The sequence below is a fragment of the Metarhizium brunneum genome, chromosome 3 (assembly GCF_013426205.1).
Source record: "Metarhizium brunneum chromosome 3, complete sequence".
Classification (NCBI taxonomy): Eukaryota; Fungi; Ascomycota; class Sordariomycetes; order Hypocreales; family Clavicipitaceae; genus Metarhizium; species Metarhizium brunneum.
The window spans coordinates 97279-122471 of NC_089424.1; the positions used below are offsets into that span (position 1 = coordinate 97279).

The following is a 25193-nucleotide window of genomic DNA, read 5'->3' on the forward strand; positions in this document are numbered from 1 at the left end:
GTCTCCCATAATCGCCTTGGGGTCAACTGTCAACCAAGTCACCATCTTCATTCTGGCGAACCTCGCTACATAGTCAGTCAACAGCATGTCTCCAACCAAAGTGGAAACAATCGAAACGCCCTTCACATCCGGCGCCGTAAAAAGCGGCAGTAGTCTGGATTTCTGGAGGTCATATGTACAAGCCCGTCCAAGCCCGACTGAGGACTTCTTCCGTCTCATCAGCCAATACCACAAGACGCATGGCAACGGCAACACTGGCCTTGCTCACGACGTCGGGACGGGGCCAGGTAACATCGCGGCAAGACTGGCAACGTACTTTGACCGTGTCGTCGGCTCAGATGTCAATGACAAAGCATTAACCGCCGCGCCGGCTCTGTTGCCGCAGGAACTTGGGGACAGAGTCACCTTCATCACCTCCCCAGCAGAGGCGCTGGCAGAGAAAACACCAGTTCAGGCTGGTGGCCAGGGCAACACGGACCTGATTACCGTGAGCGAGTGCATGCCTCTGCTAGATGCACCCAAGGCACTCGAGTCGTTTCACCAACTCCTTCGTCCCGGTGGCACTTTGGGCATTTACTTCTATGGTCCCTGCCTCTTCGCCGACGGAGATGTGGAAAGCTGCAACAAGGCCTATGACAAGGTCGCAACGCGTATATGCCGCTTCAACCAGCCAATGAAGGGCACGCCAGGGTTTCCTTTCCACCTGCGCGGTGCTGAGACTTTGATAAGCTACCTGGATAACATTGCCATACCGCAAGCGGAATGGGAGAGCGTTGAGCGCCATAAATGGAACTGCGATTTCCCCCTCATCTTCAATAGCAAGGCTGGATTCGATTTTGACTTCAACCCCGTGGATCGAAGACATGAGAACGAAATTACCAAGCAAACAATAGACCGCAATTTCTGGGGCGCAGACTGGTCTATAGAGGACGTCCAAGCGTACTTGGAGTCGGTCTATCCCAACTACCGACAAAAGGCTGGCCATCAATATTCTAAAGTGGAGGTCTTGTTGGAAGAGCTGCGCGATGCCATGGGCGGCGAAAGGAGAAAGGTGACATTTCCCGTCGTGTTGATCCTGGCTACGAAGAAAGCGGCCCCTGATGCTCCCATCAAGCCTGTTGGTATCGTCCCAACGACAGCCAACAGGGTTCAACTCTCGGTAAACTCTTCGATCCTTGGTCGAGTCAATGAAATTCCAGCCGACGCTGTGCAGAAGGCCAACGATTTGCTACAGAAGAATCATGATGAGTTGCACATCTTTTGGCGAGATGTCAATGGCCACAATCACATGGCACACTCTCTTCTGACGACGTTTGCCATGGGCGGCGATGGTCGCGAACTGCAGCGTGCATACGACGACGGCATCTCGGTCCAGCGGCCGGCGCCAGAGCTCGACAATGATGTAGTAAACGGCCTCGCCGACGACGACAAGATGCTTGGGATACTGGGCCAAATTCCCCAATACACCAACGTCCTTGCGTTTTTCGAACGGCAGATAGACCAAAGCAACTGGAAGGAGGTCCTTCATAGGTACTGTTTCAGTCGGACAAGACTGGCAGATACTATTCTGGCCCGCATGTACGAGGGTGCGTATCATCCCATCATCCACCTGGGTCTCGGAGTCGAATTTGAACAGCCTAGCATCATTGCGGAAGCTCTCGCGCAGGCCGTGACACACCCGTGGTCCGGTATTCCCGAATGCCTCCTACGAAGTGACGAGCTCGCCAGCCAAATAGGCCATCATGTTCCCAGTCCCTCTCTTGTAGAGCTCTTCGAGCAGGCCCGAGCAAACGACGTCATTCTCCACGGCCCACGCTGGGAGGACATGGGGCTCAAAATGAGAGACGGCGTCCTTGGGAGATCAAAGGATGCCATCACCAACCTGGCGGCACAACTTCGCGTTGACCCGATGGACTTGGAGAGGCGAGCTGCCGAATCCATCAACTGCAGTGCGTTTCTCGCCGGGGCGTCACAGCGATCCGACAAGGCACCCAAGATTGACTTCTTCCATATGCATGCGGTAACGAGTTCCATCTTTGTGACAGTTTTGCTCCGGCAGACATGGATCAGCCACGAGAACAAGGTTCGAATCGTGGAATGGAAGGGCCGCACTGATCTTCTGTGGTATGCGGCCAGCAGGTGCGCTGCGCCTCGCATCGAGGAAATCGTCGAATACGAGGCCAAGGCGAGTTCATCGATGGGCTGGAGCGAGCTCTACCGCGCCATCAACAAGATGCACGATGACGGCCACGTGGCCAAGTTTGTGCGTGCGCTCAAGAGCGGCCAAGATGTCTCTCGGCCCTTTGAGAAACAAAACCCGGCCATGTTCCCTCTTCAGGGAGACGCGTGGCTGAATCTGGCACGGATGGCATATGATTCCACTGTCGGACTTGCAGACGAGGCAAAATGGGTTTGGGGCGCTGGATTCGAGCAAGCTTGGGCGAATGTCCCTGCCAGAATATGAAGAAGCATCAGCGAAAAGGACTATGCCAGATGAGCGACCAGACTTGTTTAGCACGATTACACCTGTCTTGGGTTCTTTAATTCGGAACAGCTGTCTATGTTTATTAGTCTGCTAGTGTCTCGACAATAAATTGTATGACAGGACTTGAGGACATCACTTCTTAATAAGAGGCAAACTTGGCCTTGTCCTTGCAGGTTGAGTGAATTCATTGCATGTATTGGCCCAATTTACCTTGCAAGTTACTTGCCACATATTTCCCATTCTCCACTATATCACCTACCAAGAGGTTTCCTATTTAATTGACCACTTCAAACCATTAGTTGGTGGAGGGTTTAGTTGGTAGTCGGGCCAAGCAAAGACACAGGGTAGTCTGCAAAGTCAACAACCTAAAGTGTATATTATCACGATAAAAAAAAGCTTAAAAATTACTCATGCAATCCGGCTTTATGGATTCCAGCTTTAAAACCAACTCGTCCCACACCCTTGCCTGTACCTCCTTTCCTTCCTCACTGGTAACAAATGCAGATGGTGCACCCGTGCCACAGTCCGTCATGTATTGGCCATGCGACGCAGCGTCCTGAGATGCTGCATGAACCAATGTTCTACTCCCAACTTCAGTCGACCGGGCCAAGACAAGTTTTATGAGCCAAAATGCCAACGTGGGAAAGTCACGGCCGAGCTCAGAGTGGCACAGTCCGGGGTTCACGCAGTTGAATGTGACGGGCAACGTCGAGGCAGGATATTTCTCTGCAAGAGCGCGCACACAAAACACCCCTAGCAGCTTGGAAACCGGATACTGTTCATTCCAATGCTTCTCCGCAAAAACCCTGTCGTTGACAGTCGTCAAAATTTCGCCATTCGGTGCTGATTTCTGCGGAAGTGTCGTGTGCGCGTGCACATCAGACGACACAATAGAAAACATGGGTCTCGTATTGTACAGCCGCGCCGTGCTCTTTAGCTTGGGCACCACGAGGGCGGCAAGTAGAAATGTGGAAATAAAGTTGACCGTGATGCTGGCTTCGTTGTCCTCGGCGATTGCGTATTTCGCGGGGGCGATGCCGGCGTTGGCGATGAAAATGTCGACGCGATCTAACTCGGCGTTGACACGGGCGGCAAAGCTTTCCACGCTGGCGTAGCTGGCCATGTCCACTTGCCAGACTTGAATGACGTCGTTTGCGCAGCCTGTTGTAGTTTCGATGTCGACCTTGGCGTTGTTCCCTTTGTCCAGGTTGCGCACAGCAAGAATGATCTTGCCGGCCCCCATGCGCGCAAAGTGGCGGGCGGCTTCTTTACCAAGCCCTACATTGCTGCCGGTGATGACGATGGTTTTGCCATTGTACGAGCCGGTGGGGTATGGAAGTTGCTTGAACAGCTGGCTGTAGAGGAATCCCATTGTGTGACAAGAATGTCTGGTGTTTGTTGGCACAAAGAGACAATGTCAGTTTTCCTCTAAATCACGGACACGCATTAATCTACTCGGGCCATCGGACATGGCTGACTTGGTGACCAGGATACATACAGGTCGGCAACTAACCCAACTAACCAACCCCGAAGTTCAAATGCAGCACAGCCCAGACCTTCGCACACCACCCTGCCATGAAAGGGGAACGAGGCACAAGGGCCCACTTCGCTCTCCGAATGTCTCGGAACAACGGTAAGATGGAATAAAGGTGTTCGGTCATGGCACGCAGTTTCCATTGGACCAGCATTTCAATGTTGGAAACTACTCACTACGTTAGCCAGCATCATCCCGCAACCAGGCAGGCACCGTGAAATCCCCGCCCGCCATGGCAGGTTATACTTTATATCGGGAAAGCGCCGGTGTCGCATTCTGGGAGAGCGTTGTTGCTGGCCCGCCTCGGTTATACCCCTAGTTGCTGTACCATTTCCCAACCTCTTTCAACACCATGGCGACGTATGCTGTGCTCGGCGGCACAGGGAACTGCGGCGCTGCTCTTATCCAAAACTTTCTCCAGACTCCCGACACCAGAATCAACGTATACTGCAGAAACCAGCCGAAACTTCATGACCTGCTACCTGAAATTGTCGACAACAAACGGGTGCAAGTTTTCCAAGGCAGCATACACGATGTGGACCTCATGACGAGCTGTATTCGAGGCACCAAGGCCGTCTTCATGGTCGTGACGACCAACGACAACATTCCGGGCTGTTCTCTCAGCCAGGACAGCGCCACAAGCGTGATTCAAGCCCTGGAAAGAATCAAGGCTGATTCGCGCCCTGGTATCGAGCTGCCAAAACTCGTCCTGTTGAGTTCTGCCACTATTGACGATCATCTCGCCCGCAACATGCCGGGTTGGTTCCGCCCCATCATGTTGACTGCGGCTTCGCATGTGTATCGAGATCTGCGTCTCGCCGAGGCGTATTTGCGGTCGCATCAAGACTGGGTTACTACCATTTTCATCAAGCCGGGAGGACTATCGCCAGATGTCTCACGTGGCCATCAGCTGAGCTTTGATGAAGAGGAGAGTTTTATCAGTTACTTGGATCTCTCTGCAGCCATGATCGAGGCAGCAGATGATAAAGAAGGAAAATACAATGGCAAGAACGTGAGCGTGGTAAATAAGACGCGTGGCGTAGGGGCAAAGTTTCCGAGGGGAACCCCCTTTTGTATTTTGATGGGCTTGTTTCGGCATTTTTTCCCCTTTGCACACAACTATTTGCCCAAGACTGGACCTGCGTAACAATTCTTTTTTGGGATTATTCTGAAGAATAACGACATATAAAATACACTCAATCTGTATATGATTATAGCTACTACTGATGTTGTGAAATATGACCTGACCTGGAATGTATTTTCCGGGAGGCGGAAGGACATCATAATTACAACCGTCGCGACAACAACCAGCCAAATTTGCTGTTATCTTGCTACGTGGCACGCAATCTTTGGACCTTCTGCTGTTTTATACATTTTACAGAGAGTCCTTGCTATTGTCCTTGTTCGATTGAACCCGGCGTATAGAGTGCCAAATCAACGTCCGTATATAGACGATAAAGCTTCGTCCGAGGCAATTTTCCGTGCGCAGCAGGTCGGAAGTCCGGACACCCCTACCTCTGGCTTTCGGATGCGAGTCGGAGATCAACCATGTGGCATAGCCGACGAGATAAAGTGGCTTGCTCCCATTGCGAGCGCTCTCTGCTGCCCTGAGCGTTCTTGTCATCTCATATTACAACCTACTATATTGGCCGTCAAGATCTCACATTGCGAACATTGTACGATCATAACGCCATGTCGGGAACTATTGCTCCAGTTGCTGCCGTAATTACGGGGTCATTCCTCTCCGGTTGGTAAACCAATCTCAGACGAAATGCATTCCATCAGGTACAGGGTGACTAACATGATTTCCACAGGAGCAATGATGTCTCTCACTTTTATCACGGTTCCAGTCTTCTTTGACACGACTGTCGACGAGGTGCTTCTTGTTAACCAGTGGAGACGCATGTATCATTACGGGCACCAGATTATGCCGGTCTTGGCAATAGGTACATTTGCGTTGTATGCCGTTACGTGCATCAAATACCATGCTGCTAAAAGGCCATACGGCATCTTCGCCCTTGCTGCCGCGGCAACAGTCATCATGATACCGTTTACATGGTTCATTATGGCAAGCACGAATAATAGACTTTTCCAGTTGGAGGCAGCGAGCAAGATGCTCTCCCCGACGGTGGAAGTTACGGGAGTCGCGGAGCTGTTGGAGACGTGGAACTGGTTGCACTTTACGAGATCGCTGCTACCATTATTGGGAGCCATCTTGGGCACACTGGGGATATTTTGATTCTTGGGCTATTATATCAATACCATTGGTCTATCGATCTCATCCCTTACTCAGAGGGTCCATAGTCAACAAGTTGACATGGTACCACGAGCGTCGGTCAAGGGAAATCCGTTTCAGCAAAGAACGCATGTCAGGGAGTACATTGCAATGTTTATTCTGTACGTAAATGTCTCAAAATAGAATGCTGTCTAATCGACTTTTGTACTATTGACCTCGACTCCATCCCTAATTATCTCTGTAACCCACCCAATCGTCATCATGCTCCTTTTGGTATCAGCAAACTTCTCGTGATCCCCAACCAAGTGTTCTTTATACCAAGGATCTTGTTTCATTCTCTTGTAGTCATCCACATTTTGAAACACAACTTGGCTGAAACAGTCAAAGTCAGCCAAGTTTGTCATCTGATGGTCAAAGAGCCGAGCCATTAGGCCGCGCGTCTCAAGCGTGTTGTGAATCTTTCTGATGTCAATTTTTATTCTCAAAACAATAAAAACGAAATTGTGGTGTCAAAACACGAAGACAAAAGGTGGAAATGCTGAGGAGCCACTCATGGCCAAGCATGATGCCTCAAATCAACTTACCATGGTCCATCTTTTAACGCCATATTTCACCATCAATCCACTCGTCATTGGGGCAGAAACTTGAGTCATGTGCTCCCTGTAGTCTTGTTCGCTCATGCCTGGTCGGCGGTAGCCACAGATTGTCAAGCAAAGAAAGTGAGTGTTGGGTTCCCCCGACGGGGGAGCTGGAATTTCTGGGTGGTCAGACATGCTAGCGCTAGTCTGGGAAATATCCTGCTTCTAAAAACAGGATAAGTGGGATTGTAAGGAGGGTCAATTATAACGGCCAATTGTCTGGTTAAATACTGGGCACTCCACGGACTCCGACGCCATCGGCAGCCAGGTAGCAATACATTTACCGGAAAATGTCAACCTATATTACTACTCTTACAAACCTGGGGGTATTAATTTTATTCGACAGCACGTTTCTCTTAAATATGCTACCTTGCTGAAATTCATCAACTGAAATACCAAATGGTAATTGCCAGATGCACGGATTTCGTGGTGGACACATGACATCTACATCTAAGGGGACCTAAAGTCTAAAAATTTTTAAACCTCTTAATCAAGTACTATATTTTAAATTTATTAAAATAGCGTAGATGCTTGAGGATATTAAATATGGTTAAACTTATTATTACTTAGTTCCAGGATAAAGTTGGTATTTTAATTTATCTAATTCAAAAAAAACTTTATATTTAATTGAAGACTCTAGTGCTAGCATAAAACGCAGAAACGCATTTAAATCATCACCATAACCCACTCATTTTCACCCTACATCACTTGAACACGAGCATCGGCCCTCGAGGCAGTCATCGGGCCCGGCATCAGCCCTCCCGCATTTTGCGGCATTGCCTCTACAGAGTACCACTTCTTCTTGCCCCCGCGGATCTCAAAAGCAACACGGCAGTCACCCGCCAACTTTCTTAGAACCTCGTCAATGAACGGTTCTAATGCAAGAGTTCGAGTGCTCTCCTCCAACGCCTCGCCGTAGATTTCGGTGACAAGGCCCTGTACGGTGATGCTCCTCTCACCACGGGTACGAGCGCGACCAAGCGCCTGCATTACTTGTCTCTCGCGTCTCAGCTTGCCATCCAATTCCTTTTTCAGCTTCGCCGGCAAATCAGTGATGGTGACTCCATGTGCAGAGAAGCCAACGGGGCAATTCTGCATATACATCTTCTGTAGGCTGGCCATGAAGATGCCCAAGTCCTCTACGGCGCTTGTTCCGTGACCGAGGATGTTGTCACCGGTAAACATGGCCTGCTCCTCCTCCAGAACGAAGCACATGTGGTCTTCCGAGTGTCCGGGAACATGTACAGCACGGATAGTCGCTCCCTCGACTCTAAAAACCTGGCCATCGGTAATATTCTGCTGGCCCTTGTCTGGCTCATTCTTGTATATCGACCCTTCCAAGTGCGGATACAATCTCAGAAGGTCAGGGACGCCGCCAGTGTGATCTCCGTGCCAGTGAGTCAGCAAGACATGAGACAAGCTGACACCCATGGATTCGAGTGTGGACGAGACCAGTTCAGCCCACGCTGGTTCCCCCCCAGAAGTATCCACGATAAGTCGATGCGTGCCAGTGCCGATGACATAGGTGTTGGTACCTTGATATGTGAACTATGTGAAAGCGTTAATCACTGACATGTATTTACATTCTGGGATCAAAAATCATCCAAAGCGCACCTTTCCGGGATTCTGACCCAGTATACGTAGAACTCGAGGCGTGAGCTGCTCGACATTCGGTAGTTTCGGCAGATTCGTTGTTTGTCCCTGTAGATAGTCTTCAAACGCACATATATTCAACGACTTGTTGATCTGCCTGTATCCGCCTTTGTCTGCTTGCATGACCGCTGTGTTGATATCTTGAACCATTTCATCAAGCGTATCGGGAAGATTTCTCTAGACTCAATTTAGCCGTCGTAATGACTCTTTCGTTTCAAACTCGCTTACAGATAGTTGAGGCTCCAGGAAAGATTTGGTGATGCTTTTTGCAGAAAAAAACATCGTGGCAAGAGCCAGGCTCAGTGTATAGAATGCGACATCAACACCCTGTTTGCCGGCGTGCCAATTCGATGGAAGCCGAGTGGCGAAAATAATAAGCCTAAACAGGGTCTGCAGCGGCGTCGCCGAAATCCAGATGAAAAATGAGCCACCATGAATTCGCTAGGTATTTCGATTTATGCCGAAGGAAACCTGACGCTCGGACTCCGACACTTGAACGAGTCTATCCGAGGAGGTTGCCGCCATGCAGTAGTCTTGTATCAGCTTTCCTATCGACAAAATTCTCCACTTTCTGACAGTCCTAAACTGACTCAAGCGGACAAAGAGTTCCGAATCAAGCAAGAAGTTCCGGTGCAAGTCGAACGGCCTTCGGATGAATCCACTCGGGGCGAAGGAGCATGTGGTTCAGAAAGAACAGGCCCATGATCCACTGTGAGATTCTGACAGAAGGAGATTTACGTTGACTTTGATGTTGTGGGAGGCTACGGAGTGTCCATCGTTTCGGAGCACAAAGCTCACCTCGGCATGCCACGACTGGGCAAATCCGGCTGCATTTACGTGGCAAATTGGGGACTATAGACGAGAAACGCCCTCCCACAGGGCATAACGGTACAACCAAATTTGTAATTGTACAATTCTTACTTATATACCTAGCTGGAGACATTTTCTTCGTATGAAGCAAGTCCAACTGGCGAGTTCATGTCTCGCCGTCAGCAACCGATGAGCATATCTTGTTGGATACATGCCCCGTCCGTACCATCAGTTTGTTGAAGTCTGGGCTCGCTCTCCGCACTTCTGAACTTGAATTAAGTCTGGTGGCCCCAGCCGCAAAAAGCCCCTATCGGTGCTAAGCATTCCGTTGCCATCTCTGCTTCATCGATCCTCGCTCCCAACAATGGTTATACACACCCCCAATACAATTTCAGACAGCGATGGAGAACTATGCAAGATGAATTTCATATACTTCAGCAATGAGTTTCCGAAAGGCGATCTTCAAGATCTTCTACGTCTCCTGCATAGCCACAGCAAGGACAAACATCACCCAGTTCTAGCCCAATTCATAGATGAAGCTACGCGGGCCGTCAAGGACGAAGTTCGCGCTCTACCAAGCGAGTTGAAAGATTTGATTCCGTCATTTACTACCATTCTGAGTTGGGCTGAAGATGGCGGCCTTCGCGAGGGTCTCATCTGCGGCGCTGTGGATGGAGTTCTCCTCGTCGTCGTTCAGTTAGCGGCGTATATTGGGTGAGTAGCCGTTTTCCTCCATGCTGTCACCTAGGCTCGTTAACAGTTCACGGCGTAGATATACGGAAAGTCACCCTGAAGAGTCCGTCGACGTTTCAAATTCCGGCCTCCTTGGCTTGGGCATTGGGTTGCTAGCCTCGACAGCCATCTCGTTGTCATCGACCCTATCGGAGTTGCCGCTTGCAGGCGCAGATGCAGTTCGGTTGGCCTTCCGTTTGGGAATCCACGTTCTGAGCGTCTCGGAGAACCTGGAGGCCAGGGACGTGTCGCAAAAGGAGGACTCATGGGCGTACGTAGTTCATAATGTCGACCCAGTTGCAGCCCAGAACGAGCTCGACATATTTCATTCTCGATTAAACACACCGAGTACGGCGAAAATCTTTGTGAGTGCTATCAGTCAGAATTCTGTCACAGTCAGCGGGCCACCTGGAAGATTAAAGGGTCTGTTCAACAAGTCAGAGTTCTTCCGCGTGTCACGATGCATTCCTTTACAAGTCTACGGAGGCCTCTGCCACGCACCACACATCTACAACCAACAAGATATACACGCTGTAGTGTACGGTAGCTCCTTGAACACCATTGTGTCGAAAGCTCGGCCAGCTTTGTTGGTTTACTCAACCAGGACCGGACTGCCATACACGGCAAATAATGCGGCAGAACTGTTTGAGTGTGTCATATCAGAGCTGATGACAAAAGCAATCTGCTGGGATGAAGTTATTCGTGTCGTGGTGGACCAGGTTCAGTGTGCTGGACCTCGCGGAGTGGTGTTGAATTGCTTTGGGAATTCAATTCCACTCAATGACCTCAATCTTGCCTTGACGAGTACGCTGCCGGACTGCAAGCTTTTAATAAAAGACTTCATTCCATGGCTCTCCCTTGCTGCGCCAAGAAGCAACACTCCCCGCGGTGCCGCGCAGTCCAAGCTCGCCATCGTTGGCATGTCTTGCAGACTCCCAGGGGGCGCAACAAGTACTGAAAAGTTTTGGGATATCCTGGAAAAGGGCCTGGATGTTTCGCGGCAGATACCTGCTGACCGCTTCGATATCAACACGCATTACGACCCAACCGGCAAAGAGCTTAACAAGACCATGACACAATACGGTTGTTTCATAGATGAGCCCGGCTTGTTCGACGCACCCTTCTTCAACATGTCACCCCGTGAGTCACTGGTAGTTGATCCACAGATGCGATTATCTCTAGTCACAGCTTATGAGGCACTGGAACAAGCCGGGTTTGTTGCAAACCGCACCGCCTCGACAGCATTGCCACGAATTGGGACGTACTATGGCCAAGCTGCCGACGACTATCGTGAGGTGAATCAGGGCCAGGAGGTTGGAACTTACTATATCCCCGGAGGTTGTCGTGCGTTTGGCCCGGGCCGTATCAATTACTTCTTCAAATTCGCTGGCCCCAGTTACAGTATTGATACCGCCTGCTCCTCCGGCCTGGCAGCGATTGAAGTGAGTGACGCAGCAGTATCTGACGGGGTTTCCTAAGCAAACGAAGCTAATATACGTGGATAGGTAGCTTGTCAGGCTCTGTGGGCTGGCGATGTAGACATGGCAGTCGCTGGCGGCGTGAACGTGCTCACCAATCCCGATGGTTTCGCTGGATTATGCAACGGTCACTTCCTTACCAAAGGCCACAACGCATGCAAGACCTGGGACGCCACTGCGGATGGTTACTGCAGAGCAGATGGCGTTGGATCTCTTGTAATTAAGAGGCTTGAAGATGCCGAGCTGGACAACGATAACATCCTCGGCGTCATTCTCGGCGCCGGGACCAACCATTCCGCGGAAGCAGTATCTATTACACACCCTCATGCCGGTCACCAAGCTTATCTTTCTCGTCAAGTGCTTCGCCAGGCTTGTGTTAATCCTTTAGACGTGTCCTATGTCGAACTACATGGCACCGGCACTCAAGCCGGCGATTACGAAGAGATGCAGGGGATCATGGACGTTTATGCTCCTCTAGCCAAGCGCCGTAGCAAAGATAAACCTCTACATATAGGCGCTGTCAAGGCAAATTTGGGTCACGGAGAATCCGTTGCTGGTACGACAGCTTTGATCAAGGTGCTTCTCATGCTCCAGAAGAATGCCATTCCACCGCATATTGGTATTAAGACGGAGATAAACCCAAAGTTTGGCCGCGACATCGACAAACGTCATCTCAAAATTCCGCTCGAGATGACGCCATGGCCACATGTTCCCGGAAAAAAGCGAATTGCTGCAGTGAACAACTTTGGAGCCGCCGGTGGCAACACGACCATGGTCCTCGAAGAGGCACCAGTCCGCCCAGCGGATGAGACGGACCCGCGGCAGACTCATGTTATTTCTGTATCGGCCAAGACTAGATCATCGCTGGCTGGAAATATCGAGTCCTTACTCGGATTCCTGGATAAAAATCCAAACACCAACTTGGGCAATCTTGCGTACACGACGACAGCGCGACGCTATCAGCACACCCACCGCGTTGCCATCGCCGCATCCAACATTACACAGCTGAGGAAACAGTTGACTTCGCGCCTGGATCAGATCGATTCTATCAAGCCCGTCGCAAAATCTGGCCCGCCGCCAATTGCCTTCACCTTCACTGGTCAAGGAGCGTCTTACAAGTCGATGAGTCTAGAGCTGTATCGAGATGTTCCTACGTTCCAACATCACATTCGCCATCTTGACTCTCTCTCTCAGTCTCAGGGTTTCCCCTCTTTTATCCCTGCTCTTGACGGATCACATCCAAAGGAACACGAACATTCCCCAGTTGTTACGCAGCTTGCGTTGGTTAGTACCGAGATAGCCTTGGCTAAATACTGGGCTTCTCTCGGAGTGAAACCCGACGTCGTCATGGGCCATAGCCTTGGCGAGTATGCGGCGATGCACGTAGCCGGGGTGGTTACTGCCAGCGACACCTTATACATGGTCGGAAAACGGGCACAAATGCTGCAGGAAAAATGTGAGAGCGGCAGTCACTGTATGATGGCCGTCCGGGCTTCTCTAGAAGAGATAAAGGCGAGGTCAGAAGGCAAGCCGTACACAATTGCGTGTATCAACGGCCCCTCGGATACGGTGCTCAGTGGCACCAAGCAACAAATAGACGAGGTTTCTATTCTCCTCGAGCAAGCCGGTTTCCGGTGTATCAAGCTGGATGTCGCCTTTGCCTTTCACTCGGAGCAGACGGATCCTATTTTGGATGACTTTGAGGCCATATGTAAGTCTGGAGTCACTTTTCAGGAACCCAAGTTGCCTGTCATCTCCCCGTTGCTTGGCAAGGTTATATTCGATGGCAAGACACTCGGCGCCAACTATGTCCGCCGCGCTACTAGGGAACCAGTTGACTTTCTGTCTGCTTTGGAGAACGCCCAGAGGGTTTCCACCATCAGTGATGAGACGGTTTGGGTCGAGGCTGGTCCGCATCCTGTATGCACTGGCTTTGTGAAGTCTATAATCCCCGCCACACAGCTCGCCGTTCCATCTATCCGGCGTGGTGAAGACAACTGGAAGACCATGGCCGAGAGCCTGGCGGCTCTGCATCTCGCGGGTATCCCCGTCAGGTGGAATGAGTTTCACCGTCCCTTTGAGGTCCGGCTTCGTCTACTTCATCTTCCGGCCTACTCCTGGAATAACAAGACCTATTGGATGCAGTACAATGGCGACTGGTGTTTGACAAAAGGCAACAACTTCTATGAGACTGGGAATGACGCAACTAAGGCCAAGGCAGCGCTGAAGTCGCCCCCGCCAAGCGAGCTTCAGACATCAACAGTGCAGCAGATTATCGAAGAGAGCTTTAATGGCTCAGCTGGTTCAGTGGTTATGCAGTCTGATCTCATGCAACCTGATTTTCTTGCTGCCGCCTACGGACACCGTATGAATGATTGCGGCGTTGTGACTTCTGTAAGCCTTGTAATCGCATGACTCTTTGCTACCACGTGCTCACAATTTTTATAGTCTATCCACGCCGACATTGCCTACACCCTCGGTAGCTATCTGCACCGCAAGTTGCTTCCCAAAGCCAAACAAGCAAACATGAATATTAGCAACCTGGTCGTCACAAAAGGGCTCGTGGCTAATAGCGACACAAAGTCTCCTCAGTTGATCCGTGTGACAGCCTCGACTGTTGATGCCCACTCAGGTGTTGTTGACTTGACGTGGCAGAATGTGGACAACAACGGCTACGTCCATGAGCCGTTCGCTACTGCCAACATCATTTATGGTGATGCAAATGAATGGATCTCCAGTTGGAATCCCATTGCTCATCTCATACACAGCCGGATTGAAACTCTTGAGCGCCTGGCCGTAGAGGGCAGGGCTAGCAGATTCTCCGGCAACATGGCGTATACGCTGTTTGCAAGCAACTTGGTAGACTACGCAGAAAAGTACCGGGGCATGCAGTCCGTCGTGATGCATCAACTGGAAGGCTTCGCCAACATAGAGCTCACCACCAAAGAGGGCGGAGTCTGGACAGTCCCGCCATATTTTATCGACAGCGTGGCACACCTGGCGGGCTTCATTATGAACTGTTCTGACGCCATCGACACGAAGAACAACTACTGTGTCACCCCTGGCTGGAATTCCATGAGGTTTGCGAAGCCACTGGTTCCAGGGGCGCAGTATCGCTCCTATGTCAAAATGATACCAACAGTCGAGGACCCAACGATATATTTTGGTGATGTCTACATCATGCAAGACGACATGATTGTAGGCATGGTTGGCGGCATTCAGTTCCGTCGCTATCCACGCATTCTCTTGGGCCGATTCTTCTCGCCTCCAGACAAGGCGGCAGCTATGGAAGGCAAGCAAGGTATTGTTGCGCCGCAGCCAAAGACGACACGGCCAGCCCTCAAGTCTGCTGGTCCTGAAAGGGATCACGGCAAAAATAATCTGCCACCAGTCAAGCCTGCTGCTGAAGTTGCTGATGAACCGAGCAAAGACAAGCTTCCACCTACCAGTGCTGGGGTACCAGCCGTGGAGTCCGCCACGGGGTCTAACAGCGTCGCATCCAAGGCACTGCAAGTCATTGCCAGAGAAGCCGCCTTGGAAGTTTCCGACCTGGAGGATGATGCTAGTTTCGACAATCTGGGAATAGATAGCCTGATGTCGCTTGTGATTGTGGAGAAGTTCAGGATTGAGCTGGACATCAAAGTTGGCGGGAGTCTTTTCTTGGACTACCCGACGATTGGCGATTTCCGGAAGTGGCTTGAGGAATATTACGGCTAATTCAAGACCGTTTCAGGATGCCTTTACAACGATATGTAGCTATAGACGGAGGAAAGTGGAATTTCACTGAATAGCAATCTGACACTCATCTTATTTAGATGATGGCTTAAGCTTCGTAAAAATAAGTGATTTCTTATAGGAGTTACCATGGTCAATTTCCAGACGCCTTGATGCTTAGCCATACTTGGTTATTGTATGCGTTGACGACCTAGTAGGTTTGAGCAGGCCCGGCGCGGTGTGCCTCTCGGATTACACAAATGGGACTAAATATATGTGACAAGGGTTCGGAAGGCTTGAAGTGATAACGAAGGATGTCAAGATCCTTGGTTTCTCAAGATGGAGAGACGGACAAGTGACCGCTGTATATACTTTGAGGGAATGTCTGTGCCACGGGCTTCTGTCCGGTTATGTGTTCAGTCTGTGCAACCTTGAGGTCGCTTTGTCGGTGAAGCTCCTTTGTTGGGCTTCGTTGTTTAAAACGAGACAAGTGTCTAGAACATTATGGGGACATTTGTGCCGCCGCCCTAAGCAGAAGTTAAAAAAGGGGCTTGGGGGATCAAATTCATGTCAGTAAACCCTCGGCAAATGAGGTCCTCGAGAGAGCACTGACGAGAGGAAGTGATCAATGATCATTCAGGGCCGGGCCACTTAGTCATTCGCCCCAATCTAGATACCCTGACAACCCCGTCTCCTTTTCACAACAGAACTTTACCCCATCCATGGAGCCTGTATCGCAGTAGCTTTTCATTTTGTAGCCGCACGCACAACAACCCAATCGCCCGTGCTGTATACATAAGCCGCCTTAAAATCGTCCTTTGCGTCATATCTTGCCCCATCAGTGTTCCTGCGCGCCAGTCATCCGTTACCATGGGTCTCGTACCACAAGCCATTTACTTTGCTTTTTATCCACACCAACTGCGGATGATAATTCAGTGGTTGGCTTTAACCCTCCCTCAGAATTCTCGAGGTTCTGTCCCATCATCGATGCTGTCTATCCATATGCCGAGCCTGCTAACCTGTGATTAATTGCATGGACGTAGGAAACTTTGGCATAATCCCCTGCACAAGACAGACGAAGACAAAGAACTGACAACAGCCAAAATCTGCTAAAAGTTCCTAGACCAGACCAGTCGTAGCTTTAGCCCTGTCATCAAGGAACTACACCCCGAGCTACGATTACCTATATGATTGTTCTATCTGGTACTTCGTGGCCTAGACACCATCGAAGACGATACGTCCATCTCTCTCAACACAAAAGAGCCCCTCCTGTGAGATTTCCACAACTTTCTCGATCAAGATGGTTGGACTTTTACGGGCAACAGGCCTGAAGAAAAGGATCGGGAACTGCTGGTGCAGTTCCACAACGTCATTACTGAATTTAAGAAGATAAAGCCCGCCTACCAAGCGATCATCAAGGACATCACCTCTCAAATGGGCAATGGCACGGCCGATTTCGTGCGAAAAGCTGCTTCAGGGGACGTAAGCATCAAGACCCTCGAGGCGTACGACCTCTACTGCTGGTATGTTGCTGGTGTGGTTGGTGAGGGTCTGACCCGCCTCATTTGTCGAGGCCAATATGGGCGACGCAAGACTGGCAGAGAACGCGCAGCTCTACAAATCAATGGGTCTGCTGCTGCAGAAAAATAATATCACCCGGGATGTGCGTGAGGATTTCGACGATAACCGCTGCTTCTGGCCTGAGGAGATTTGGTCCAAGCATGTCGACAAGTTTGAAGACTTGTTCAAGCCAGAATATCTTGACGCTGCTCTAAACTGCAGTTCCGAGATGGTCCTTAATGCTTTGCTGCATACATGCTACTGCTTCTCCTATCTTAAGTGCCTGCACGACCAAAGCGTCTTCAACTTTTGTGCCATTCCTCAATCCATGGCCATGGCTACTTTTGAGCTATGCTTCCGCAATCCGGCCATGTTCCAGCGCAACATCAAAATCCCCAAGGGCGATGCTTTCCAGTTAATGATCGAGTCCAGCAGAGACATTATTGTTGTTTGTGCCATTTTCCGCCGTTACAGTATACGGATCCAACAGAAGAACGACCCCGCGGACCCCAACTTCGCGGAGATTAACAAGGCGTGTGAAAAGGCTTGTACCCTAACTGTTCCCCCCAGTTTGCTCTGCTTCTTGACAGACTGCTAATGGTTCTACGGATTCAGAGCTATGCCGACACCATCGGGTCGCAACAAGCTGGCAAGATGTTGGTCGTTGGTACGCGACGCGCCCAAGGAAAGTGGTCCAACCCTCAGCTGGCATTCGCCAGTGTTGCAATCACATCGACCCTGATACTTGGAGCTGCCTTGGTTATGAAGGGCCAATTTGAGTTCGCCTGACCTTGAGCCGGTACAGTGATGCGTTAGATGAGCGAATGCGCATACCCTACACTTTCTTTTTATGAACATTGAGGGCACTAGTGGAAAGCTGCTCCTTCTACAAAAGCGTCCCCATTGAGAAGGCTTGAATAATTTTATCTGCGAAGCTACGTAATATAATGTACACATTTTCGTTGGTATTGACCCCTATGCTACAGCTGGGTTGGGGGTGTAGGTGTTCATACTGTTGGCGACACATGTGCAGTGTCAACGAAACACAAAATTGATTAGTGGTTGAATAAATTAATACATGAGGCACAGCGCTGGAAGATTCCAGATGTCCAACAAAATAAAACGCGTCCAGTTGCCACAGCATTAGTGGCCAGCGCGGCCTTGGCTCGATCGTCGACGTCTTCAATGGAAATGGCCAAACATAAGTAGACTAGCATTGTCGATATTTACGCAGGTACATGTAACAATGACATCTCAAAGTCTAGCAGTCTCCATGTCTGGAGGGAATATGCCAATACTTACTCCCTCTTCCCTCAATACCATGTATAGGTCTCTGAAGCGGCTCCCTTGCTGCTGGGCCAAAACAGTCGGCACTCCCTGCTCAATCACAGACCGTTTGTCCAGGACAACGACTTGGTTGAGCGCATGGTCATCTCAAGTCGATGGCTTACCATTATTATCGTATACCCGCCAAACTCGTGCAGAACAATCTCCTGCATCAACTTGTCGGTATCAACATCCAAGCTACTGCTGAAGTCATCCAGGATGAGCACGCCGCCCTTTTCACGGTCGGCTGTGTTGCTGAGATGGTGTCAATCTCAGCCTCGGATGCTTCAGCGCACTGAGCCTGCAAAATAGGACTGGATCGAGTCCAGCAGGCCCAGGAGAAGCAGAGTGATGGACGATTTCCCACTGCACAAAATTACTCTTAGTCTCTGTACAGGTTTTGAAAAAAGAAGATAGTGATGGTGAACTTGCCTTCCTGTTCGCCCACACAAGGTCATCTTTTGCCCGGCTTCAATCTTCATTGTGAGACCCCGGAGGGCGAGGTTTCTGTCGCCCTCTTTTGTCACCACTTCAAGCGAAATGTCAGCGGCAACCCTAACCCTAACCCTTATCGGGCCGTCTGATCGAGAGTACTTACGCATAAGATGCGGAGACATCTTGTACTTACATGACACCCCTATCTGGCCAAGATGAGGGAGGCCCAGTGTGCTCACCTGAGGGATCTTCGATAGGCGTGGACTCGCTGAATGTCTTTAACCAGGTAACAGCGCCTATTGACGTCTCTAGTAGCGTGTAGTTCTGGATGATGACGGCTATGAACTTGCCAAATGTCATGATGGAGACCATGCTAGCACCAGTGAAGCACGACTGCGTACGCAATTGTGTGGCAAGCACCACAATGAGAATTGCCAGCGCTGCAACAACCATGCCCAACACGAGGGTTAGCCAGCGCTGCACCATGTGCAGCAGAAAGGAAGGGAGCTGTGACGTGTTCAAAATCGTATCGTTTTTCGCTCTGGCGTCCAAAGCTGCGCCAGGTCACCGAGGCTGAATTTGCGGCGACATTGCCTGGATGAGAAATACGTTCGGAAGTAGGCCCGGAAAATGTGGCCCGGCATCGTCATGATTGATGATCAAAAAGACGTCTTGAGACGGCTTCAAATCAACGGGCTTAACTAGTTGGGACGGCAGAATCACGTTGACAGAACGAGCGGACACGAGAGCAGATTTGCATTCACCTGGAAGTCCTGAGCCGTTCTTAAGTATTTCAGGGGCTTCCTTTGGACTCTGGGATCAGAATCAGACACTTTTCTTTCATCTCTCAATTCAACCATTGTATCAAAGGTCCTTGGTTTCAATATCATCCTTGACCCAGCAAGCTTCACTGATCATGTTGTGTAACCAATATCGTGACCAACATCATACAGAGCCAACATAGATTAGTACCAACTGTCTTCCTAGACCTCTGTGCGGCCCGTGCCGTACAACGTGACAGGACACGGATAACTTCCGTGTGACACTTGGCGAGCAACTTGATCTTGACAGACAACTAGGGTCAGGAATAGATTCTTAAGGCAAACTCTGACATAACCTATTCGCACGATATTTATAAAGTCAGACGATGAGGCTACTCATAAAATATAAAAGTCACCTGATTGTTCCTTCACAGTACGCCATCAGAGGGTGCGCTCGTGCATTCCAAGAACCTAACAATCAGGCTCTCCGTCTCATCCCGAGCCGCCTTGAGCTGCTCCGCAGTCTTGCGCATCCTCATGAATGGGCTATCTAATTCGAAGGGACTTACTTTATCCTGGAGCCAGTAAATATCTGCGATTTGCTCAAAGTGTGAGATAGTGTGAGGCCTTGCTGCACCTGCCCGGGCGAGCTCCTCGTCCCAAGCTTTTGCTACATCCCATTGGACCTCTGAGCAGTCCGCATTTAGGCAAGATTTTGAAAAGCCCCTGAGCATTGCATTGCGAAGGTTGAGATTAGATGGGCTTTCATATGGTCCTGGAAGTTTACCACCTGATATATTACCAAAAGAGAATCCCATGAATTCATCTGCGACTGTCCCAATATAAGAGAAGTCAAAATCCAGTAGCGCAGTCACCTGAAGAGTGGTGGCATCGAAGAGGAGATTATTTGTTGCTAGAAACGTCGATATTAGAGGCGTCTGAAGTAATTAAAGCTGTATAGAAGATGGTAACTTACTAAAATCAGAGTGAACGAGAACTCTCCGGACGTCCTTATAATCCTTTAAGGTCTCTTTAAGTCTATAAACGATAAAATTTTCAAGTTTCGCTCTTACACCATTCTCTCTCCAACCTCGGATCACAGGGTTCTCATCAGCTTCTTGAAACTTGACTTTGAATATAGCGCTTAAGAGGTCCTTGTAAGTTGTACAAGGCTCGCCCTTGAATAAAGTCATCTGCGCGCTGACAACCTTCCCATCTTCATCAAACTTCAGTCCTCCGAATCTATCCACTGTCGTTGGAATCTTGAACTGCTGGAGTAGGGCTAGGATATCGGCCATTTGTCCGAGCACAACTGATTTATCCTGCAGAGTCAAATCCTCGAATCCTCTGTCAGGCATGGTCCCATGCATGTATTGCTGTATACTAAAACCCTGACCACTAGATGTGCCAGCCCAAGTGTATACGTCTGGAACAATATGACTGTATTTGGACTTCGCAAGCGCCTGTCGGACGAGGGTCATAAAGGCGACTTCATTTTCAATACGGTTGGTGTTATTTAATCCAGTTCCTGGATGGGAATTCGCGAGTCTGAAAATCAGGGACGTAGCATTCGCTGGGAATGGCACAGTGCCTGGTTGGAATTCAGCAAACTGGGAAGATTTGATCTTGATCGTTGTGGTTGTCGGCGATGGAAGAGTGACAAGGTAGATGAAATTGTTGTAGGGAAACGGGGGGCCGTCCATGTCATATTCGACTGGCTCAATGCTCGTCGCCTGAATTGTCGTTAGTATATGCCGTTCCAGCACAGAAGAGATAAGACAGTACTTCTAGATGATTGAGCTGGAGAATTGATTTAACAAAGTCGATACGCGAATGGTAATGTTCATGATTCATCGTGTGCAAAGTGCGACTAGGAGATATCCCTAGACAGCTCTTCTGTAGTATGAGTGTCCAATGCAGAGGGAGAGAATGGTTGTCTGAAAATCTGATAGACTTATTCAGCTCGAGGGGCGTTTTATCTCTGTTGATGTGCTTGAGTTATGACAAATACTGCATGAAAGAACTACCAGACCCTTGTAAAACCTTCGGCCGATTGGAGAAGGTAGGACTGCAAACCCTGTCTTCGCAGGACATGTCGGCCTCGGCCTTGCTTACATATTTAGGCAGGCAGCAGCATTCGCAACCAACAACATAAATGAGAATTTATTTGGCAAGCCCCCTGTGGGCTGACTCCCATTCGCCAAATATGCAATGCCACACGACTCCGCATCAAGTTCATCACACATCCATGCGGGTCAAACTCCGGGCCGCCGTGACATTCGTTGGCTTTGCGTCTATTCCCTCAGAGACCATTTCCATCTGACAAGTGGCTCTCAATTTGCATTATTGCGCAGCATAAAATGGAAAAGGAATCTGCCACACGTCCGTCTTCGTATAATGCGAATTCGTCAACTTAGCTGCTTGATATATGTCTCTAGCTGAATCCGACATTCAAACCTCATCTACATGTGACGAGGAAAGCCGCTCAAGATCCCAATGCCACAATACTCACCTGTTGCTGCTGAAGGCAGCTCTAAGGATCACGAAGAGATGACTGTCGCCCGGAAATGCCCCAAAAGGTACACTGTTTTCACTATATCACTCGTGCTGATGGGTCTCACTATCACCACCTATATCTATGCCTCAATATCAGCCTCGCCATCACCACGGATCAAATTTCCCAAAATAGAATCATGCGGCGTTACGCCCACTCAAGCACGCTCTAACGGCTGCCGCTTCGATGTTACATCATTCTCATGGTTACCACCAGCCTGCTACGATGATTTACTGGTTGCCAATTTTCTCGCCTTAGAATCCTGGGAATGGTTTTCCGACCCGTTAGGCACTCAGCCAGTTCCTCTGGAGGCGATTCAGGAAGGAGAAGTGGCGCTTGTGTATGTGTCTTGGAGATATCATATTGCTCATTGTGTTTTCATGTGGCAAAAAATGCATAGAGCTTTAGAGAATGGCGGAATGATTGATGGTTACATCGGAAATTATAATCATACGAGCCACTGTGGTCATATGTTGATGATGGTGGAGAATGAGGCGAGGGGTGCTCTGAACACCATTATTCGGAGGAAATTTGTTGGATGTGGCATTGATGAGGTTGTTATCATGTAACGATCGACGCGGCAGGATTTTGGGGAGGCATGGATTTATGGTTAGGGACATTAAAGCTGAAGGATGATGTATTGATCAAAGTACCCTCTCAACTAAACAATCTCTAGGCGCTATCTTCAACATAAATAGTCCTGTCAAAATCTTTGACTTGATTCTCCTTTGCCCAAACTCTGATGTCCTCGAAGTTGCGACATGTGTGTGCGATTTCTGCCACTGCCTTAGCCTCGTGATCCTCTTCCCACCACTTCCAAGGAATAGGAGTAACATCAGCGGAACACATCAATGACTGTCGAAGAGCATCAATACAATGCTCAAGATGCTCAATTCCCATCAGCTCATCATCAGGTTTGTAAGTCTCAGTCGACCAGATGCGTTTTCGTATCATGTTCTACAATTATGATTTAGTCAAAGTCGGTACGAACAGAACCTCCCAATGCTTACGACGCAATGTAACTGGTGGAATACATTCAAACTAACGACGTAATACCCCTCGTCATTGGGAATAGGAACGGTCTTGTTTAGCAGCTGCGAGGCTGATGATCTTGGAATACGACTAACGCCGACTGTATTACATGTTAGTTGAAACACTTACCGAAAGACCCGGCTGGCATAAAAGACAATACAATTATATAGATCGTCCCACAAGGCGTTACGTTCTGGAGTAGGGGGGCCTTGATATTTCGTTCTTCCCGTACCAAATCCACCTGTGAATACGACATTCTTATAGCTGAGGAGATGATTCACTGGGGCTAAAGAGAATTAGGTAAAGGTCATCTTCAGTCCGGCAGAATAAATACTTGCAGTATATTTCCTTTCCATTCTGCGGAATCCTTCGGCGTAGTTGAATAAATTCGTGAGCAGTTGCAGCACAGAGGGTAGCGATGATGATCCATTGGAAGAAAATAACAAACATCCAACGTCGGCTCAGTCGACTTGGAGTGAATTTATTCCCTGGAAGAAAGGGTTCTTCATCCGCGGCGCTTGTTTTTGGCGCATTTGCAAATTTTAGAATCATTTCTGCTAGAAATAATTAACTGTTATAGAACTTCAAACGTTGTCGAGAGGTTGAAGTGTCTGAGGTGTCGATCGAATTGCAACGTCTAAAGTTTGGTTCAAAAAAAGAGCAGGAGCTAGCGCCTCTGTGACTTTGCATTATTGACTTGCCGCTGTCATGATGCTAAATTTGTTGAGCACAGATTGTTAGCTCTTAAAGAGGAAGGAGAATGGTTTCCTATGCGCCACGCTGATCCTTGCTCTGCTGAAGACCGTAACAATCTTGCTAGGTGCCTCGGCAAGCTCGGAATTCACGGCGGCTTACGGAAGTCGCTGACAGAACTCTTGAAATGTAACAACGGCGTTATGCAACACAGACGCCGGCTACTTTCCGCCTCTACGACCTTCCTATAGTAGCATTTACCTATTGCAAGGATTTGGGCCGCGACCACTGTACATTGTATCCGTATTAGACTCCTCGTTGGTGGGGTAAACTATGAGAACGATGCTCACTCTAAAATGTCCAAATTGCAAATGAAACTCCTGCAACATAGCTTTGTCCGGAAGTTGATTCTCCTGGAAGGAAAACTCTCCATTTTACCCACTTATTATCCACAATACTTAGAGCATTCTTCAGTCACAAAATGGACCTCATTAAGACTCAACAATATTCTCTGTTAGGCAAAGAACCGCACAGGGATTCGTTGTCTATCGAGGACATTAATCTCAAGGGCGAGACCGAGGAAACACTACCTCCTCGTCTATCTCGGAAAGCCGGATTGTGGCATGTCCCACTGTGTGGACTTTGGTATTACGGACTACTGGTTATAGTCTCTTTGCTTGCGTTCTACTCAGGATGGAAATTCTCTCCAACATCTCCACCTCATGCGCATATTGATACAGCATGGCGTAAGATCTCTGTGCTGTTACATTCTTCGAAACTTCAATAAGGTTTCTAATCAAATGACTTTGTCTTCATAGATGACTTGAAGAGTCAAATAAGATACGTTCCGTACACATTTGACCCGCATTTTGTAACTCCCCCTTCATCATATATGGGACAACCAACCCCAGAATTAGATAAGAAGTGGTACCATCTTGCGGAATGTACGATATACAGCCCCTAACATACGTCCGACACATGACTGATCAAGAATATCCAGTACGCAACTTTGCCGTTAACCACGAAACCCTCGTTCGTGCAAACAAGTCCAAGGCTGCCGTACGATGGCCTGGCACTAAAACCTATCAAGCTGGCTTAGAAGCTTTTCACCAGTTGCACTGTCTGGTGAGTCTCAGCTAAGCTTGATGAACCCGGCAAGTTTACAGAGAATTTAGAATTAATGTCCTCAAGAACTACATCAGGATGTATACATACATGGACTACTACAGCAAAATAGACTTCGATATGCTCCAAGAGCCGCTCGAAGAACGAACCGAACACAAAGTTAAGTTGTCCCTACCTTCAGACCTTTTAATAAATTTACTGAGGCTCGTTATCAGATCACTGCATTGATGTACTCCGCCAACACTTGATGTGTGCCCCCGACCTCAACATTTACACATTTCACTGGACCAAACACTCTTCTGTACCATTTTTCGATTTAACCACAAATCATAAATGTATTGATTGGAACCGATTTGATTCTTGGACTGTTGGTCAGATGATACATGAAGGTCCACCACCAAAACCTTTCGATGACGACGATCTTCTG

At 49.1% G+C, this 25193-nt stretch overlaps 10 protein-coding genes across 10 annotated transcripts; 5 read left to right on the top strand and 5 right to left on the bottom strand.

Moving 5' to 3' along the window:
* Positions 1-85: 85 nt before the first annotated feature.
* On the top strand, positions 86-2464 carry ptaJ (Oxidoreductase ptaJ; the record flags this gene model as incomplete). The annotated part of the gene is made up of 1 exon (XM_014684897.1): positions 86-2464. One exon carries the CDS (start codon positions 86-88, stop codon positions 2462-2464), a length of 2379 nt encoding a protein of 792 aa, XP_014540383.1.
* A 418-nt stretch (positions 2465-2882) lies between these two features.
* On the bottom strand, positions 2883-3857 carry atnD_0 (Short chain dehydrogenase atnD; the record flags this gene model as incomplete). The annotated part of the gene is made up of 1 exon (XM_014684898.1): positions 2883-3857. The coding sequence occupies one exon, from the start codon at positions 3855-3857 to the stop codon at positions 2883-2885; it is 975 nt and encodes a 324-aa protein (XP_014540384.1).
* Positions 3858-4371: 514 nt separating this feature from the next.
* On the top strand, positions 4372-5166 carry mdpK (Monooxygenase mdpK; the record flags this gene model as incomplete). Its single annotated transcript, XM_014684899.1, has 1 exon — positions 4372-5166. One exon carries the CDS (start codon positions 4372-4374, stop codon positions 5164-5166), a length of 795 nt encoding a protein of 264 aa, XP_014540385.1.
* Positions 5167-5711: 545 nt separating this feature from the next.
* ptaC (Anthrone oxygenase ptaC) lies at positions 5712-6258 on the top strand (the record flags this gene model as incomplete). Its single annotated transcript, XM_066130546.1, has 2 exons — positions 5712-5766; positions 5834-6258. 2 exons carry the CDS (start codon positions 5712-5714, stop codon positions 6256-6258), a joined length of 480 nt encoding a protein of 159 aa, XP_065986660.1.
* Positions 6259-7592: 1334 nt separating this feature from the next.
* Positions 7593-8828, bottom strand: TPCB (Atrochrysone carboxyl ACP thioesterase; the record flags this gene model as incomplete). Its single annotated transcript, XM_014684900.2, has 3 exons — positions 7593-8441; positions 8508-8723; positions 8775-8828. The coding sequence occupies 3 exons, from the start codon at positions 8826-8828 to the stop codon at positions 7593-7595; spliced, it is 1119 nt and encodes a 372-aa protein (XP_014540386.2).
* Positions 8829-9720: 892 nt separating this feature from the next.
* Positions 9721-15283, top strand: AUSA (Non-reducing polyketide synthase; the record flags this gene model as incomplete). Its single annotated transcript, XM_014684901.1, has 4 exons — positions 9721-10070; positions 10129-11530; positions 11594-13960; positions 14015-15283. The coding sequence occupies 4 exons, from the start codon at positions 9721-9723 to the stop codon at positions 15281-15283; spliced, it is 5388 nt and encodes a 1795-aa protein (XP_014540387.1).
* Positions 15284-16580: 1297 nt separating this feature from the next.
* Positions 16581-17629, top strand: G6M90_00g052610 (uncharacterized protein; the record flags this gene model as incomplete). The annotated part of the gene is made up of 4 exons (XM_066130547.1): positions 16581-16583; positions 16640-16823; positions 16882-17399; positions 17456-17629. 4 exons carry the CDS (start codon positions 16581-16583, stop codon positions 17627-17629), a joined length of 879 nt encoding a protein of 292 aa, XP_065986881.1.
* A 596-nt stretch (positions 17630-18225) lies between these two features.
* G6M90_00g052620 (uncharacterized protein) lies at positions 18226-18961 on the bottom strand (the record flags this gene model as incomplete). Its single annotated transcript, XM_014684903.1, has 2 exons — positions 18226-18421; positions 18795-18961. 2 exons carry the CDS (start codon positions 18959-18961, stop codon positions 18226-18228), a joined length of 363 nt encoding a protein of 120 aa, XP_014540389.1.
* An 829-nt stretch (positions 18962-19790) lies between these two features.
* On the bottom strand, positions 19791-21216 carry G6M90_00g052630 (uncharacterized protein; the record flags this gene model as incomplete). Its single annotated transcript, XM_014684904.1, has 3 exons — positions 19791-20275; positions 20339-21095; positions 21148-21216. The coding sequence occupies 3 exons, from the start codon at positions 21214-21216 to the stop codon at positions 19791-19793; spliced, it is 1311 nt and encodes a 436-aa protein (XP_014540390.1).
* Positions 21217-22588: 1372 nt separating this feature from the next.
* ustYa_1 (Oxidase ustYa) lies at positions 22589-23204 on the bottom strand (the record flags this gene model as incomplete). Its single annotated transcript, XM_014684905.2, has 3 exons — positions 22589-22873; positions 22927-23048; positions 23129-23204. The coding sequence occupies 3 exons, from the start codon at positions 23202-23204 to the stop codon at positions 22589-22591; spliced, it is 483 nt and encodes a 160-aa protein (XP_014540391.2).
* Positions 23205-25193: the final 1989 nt, after the last annotated feature.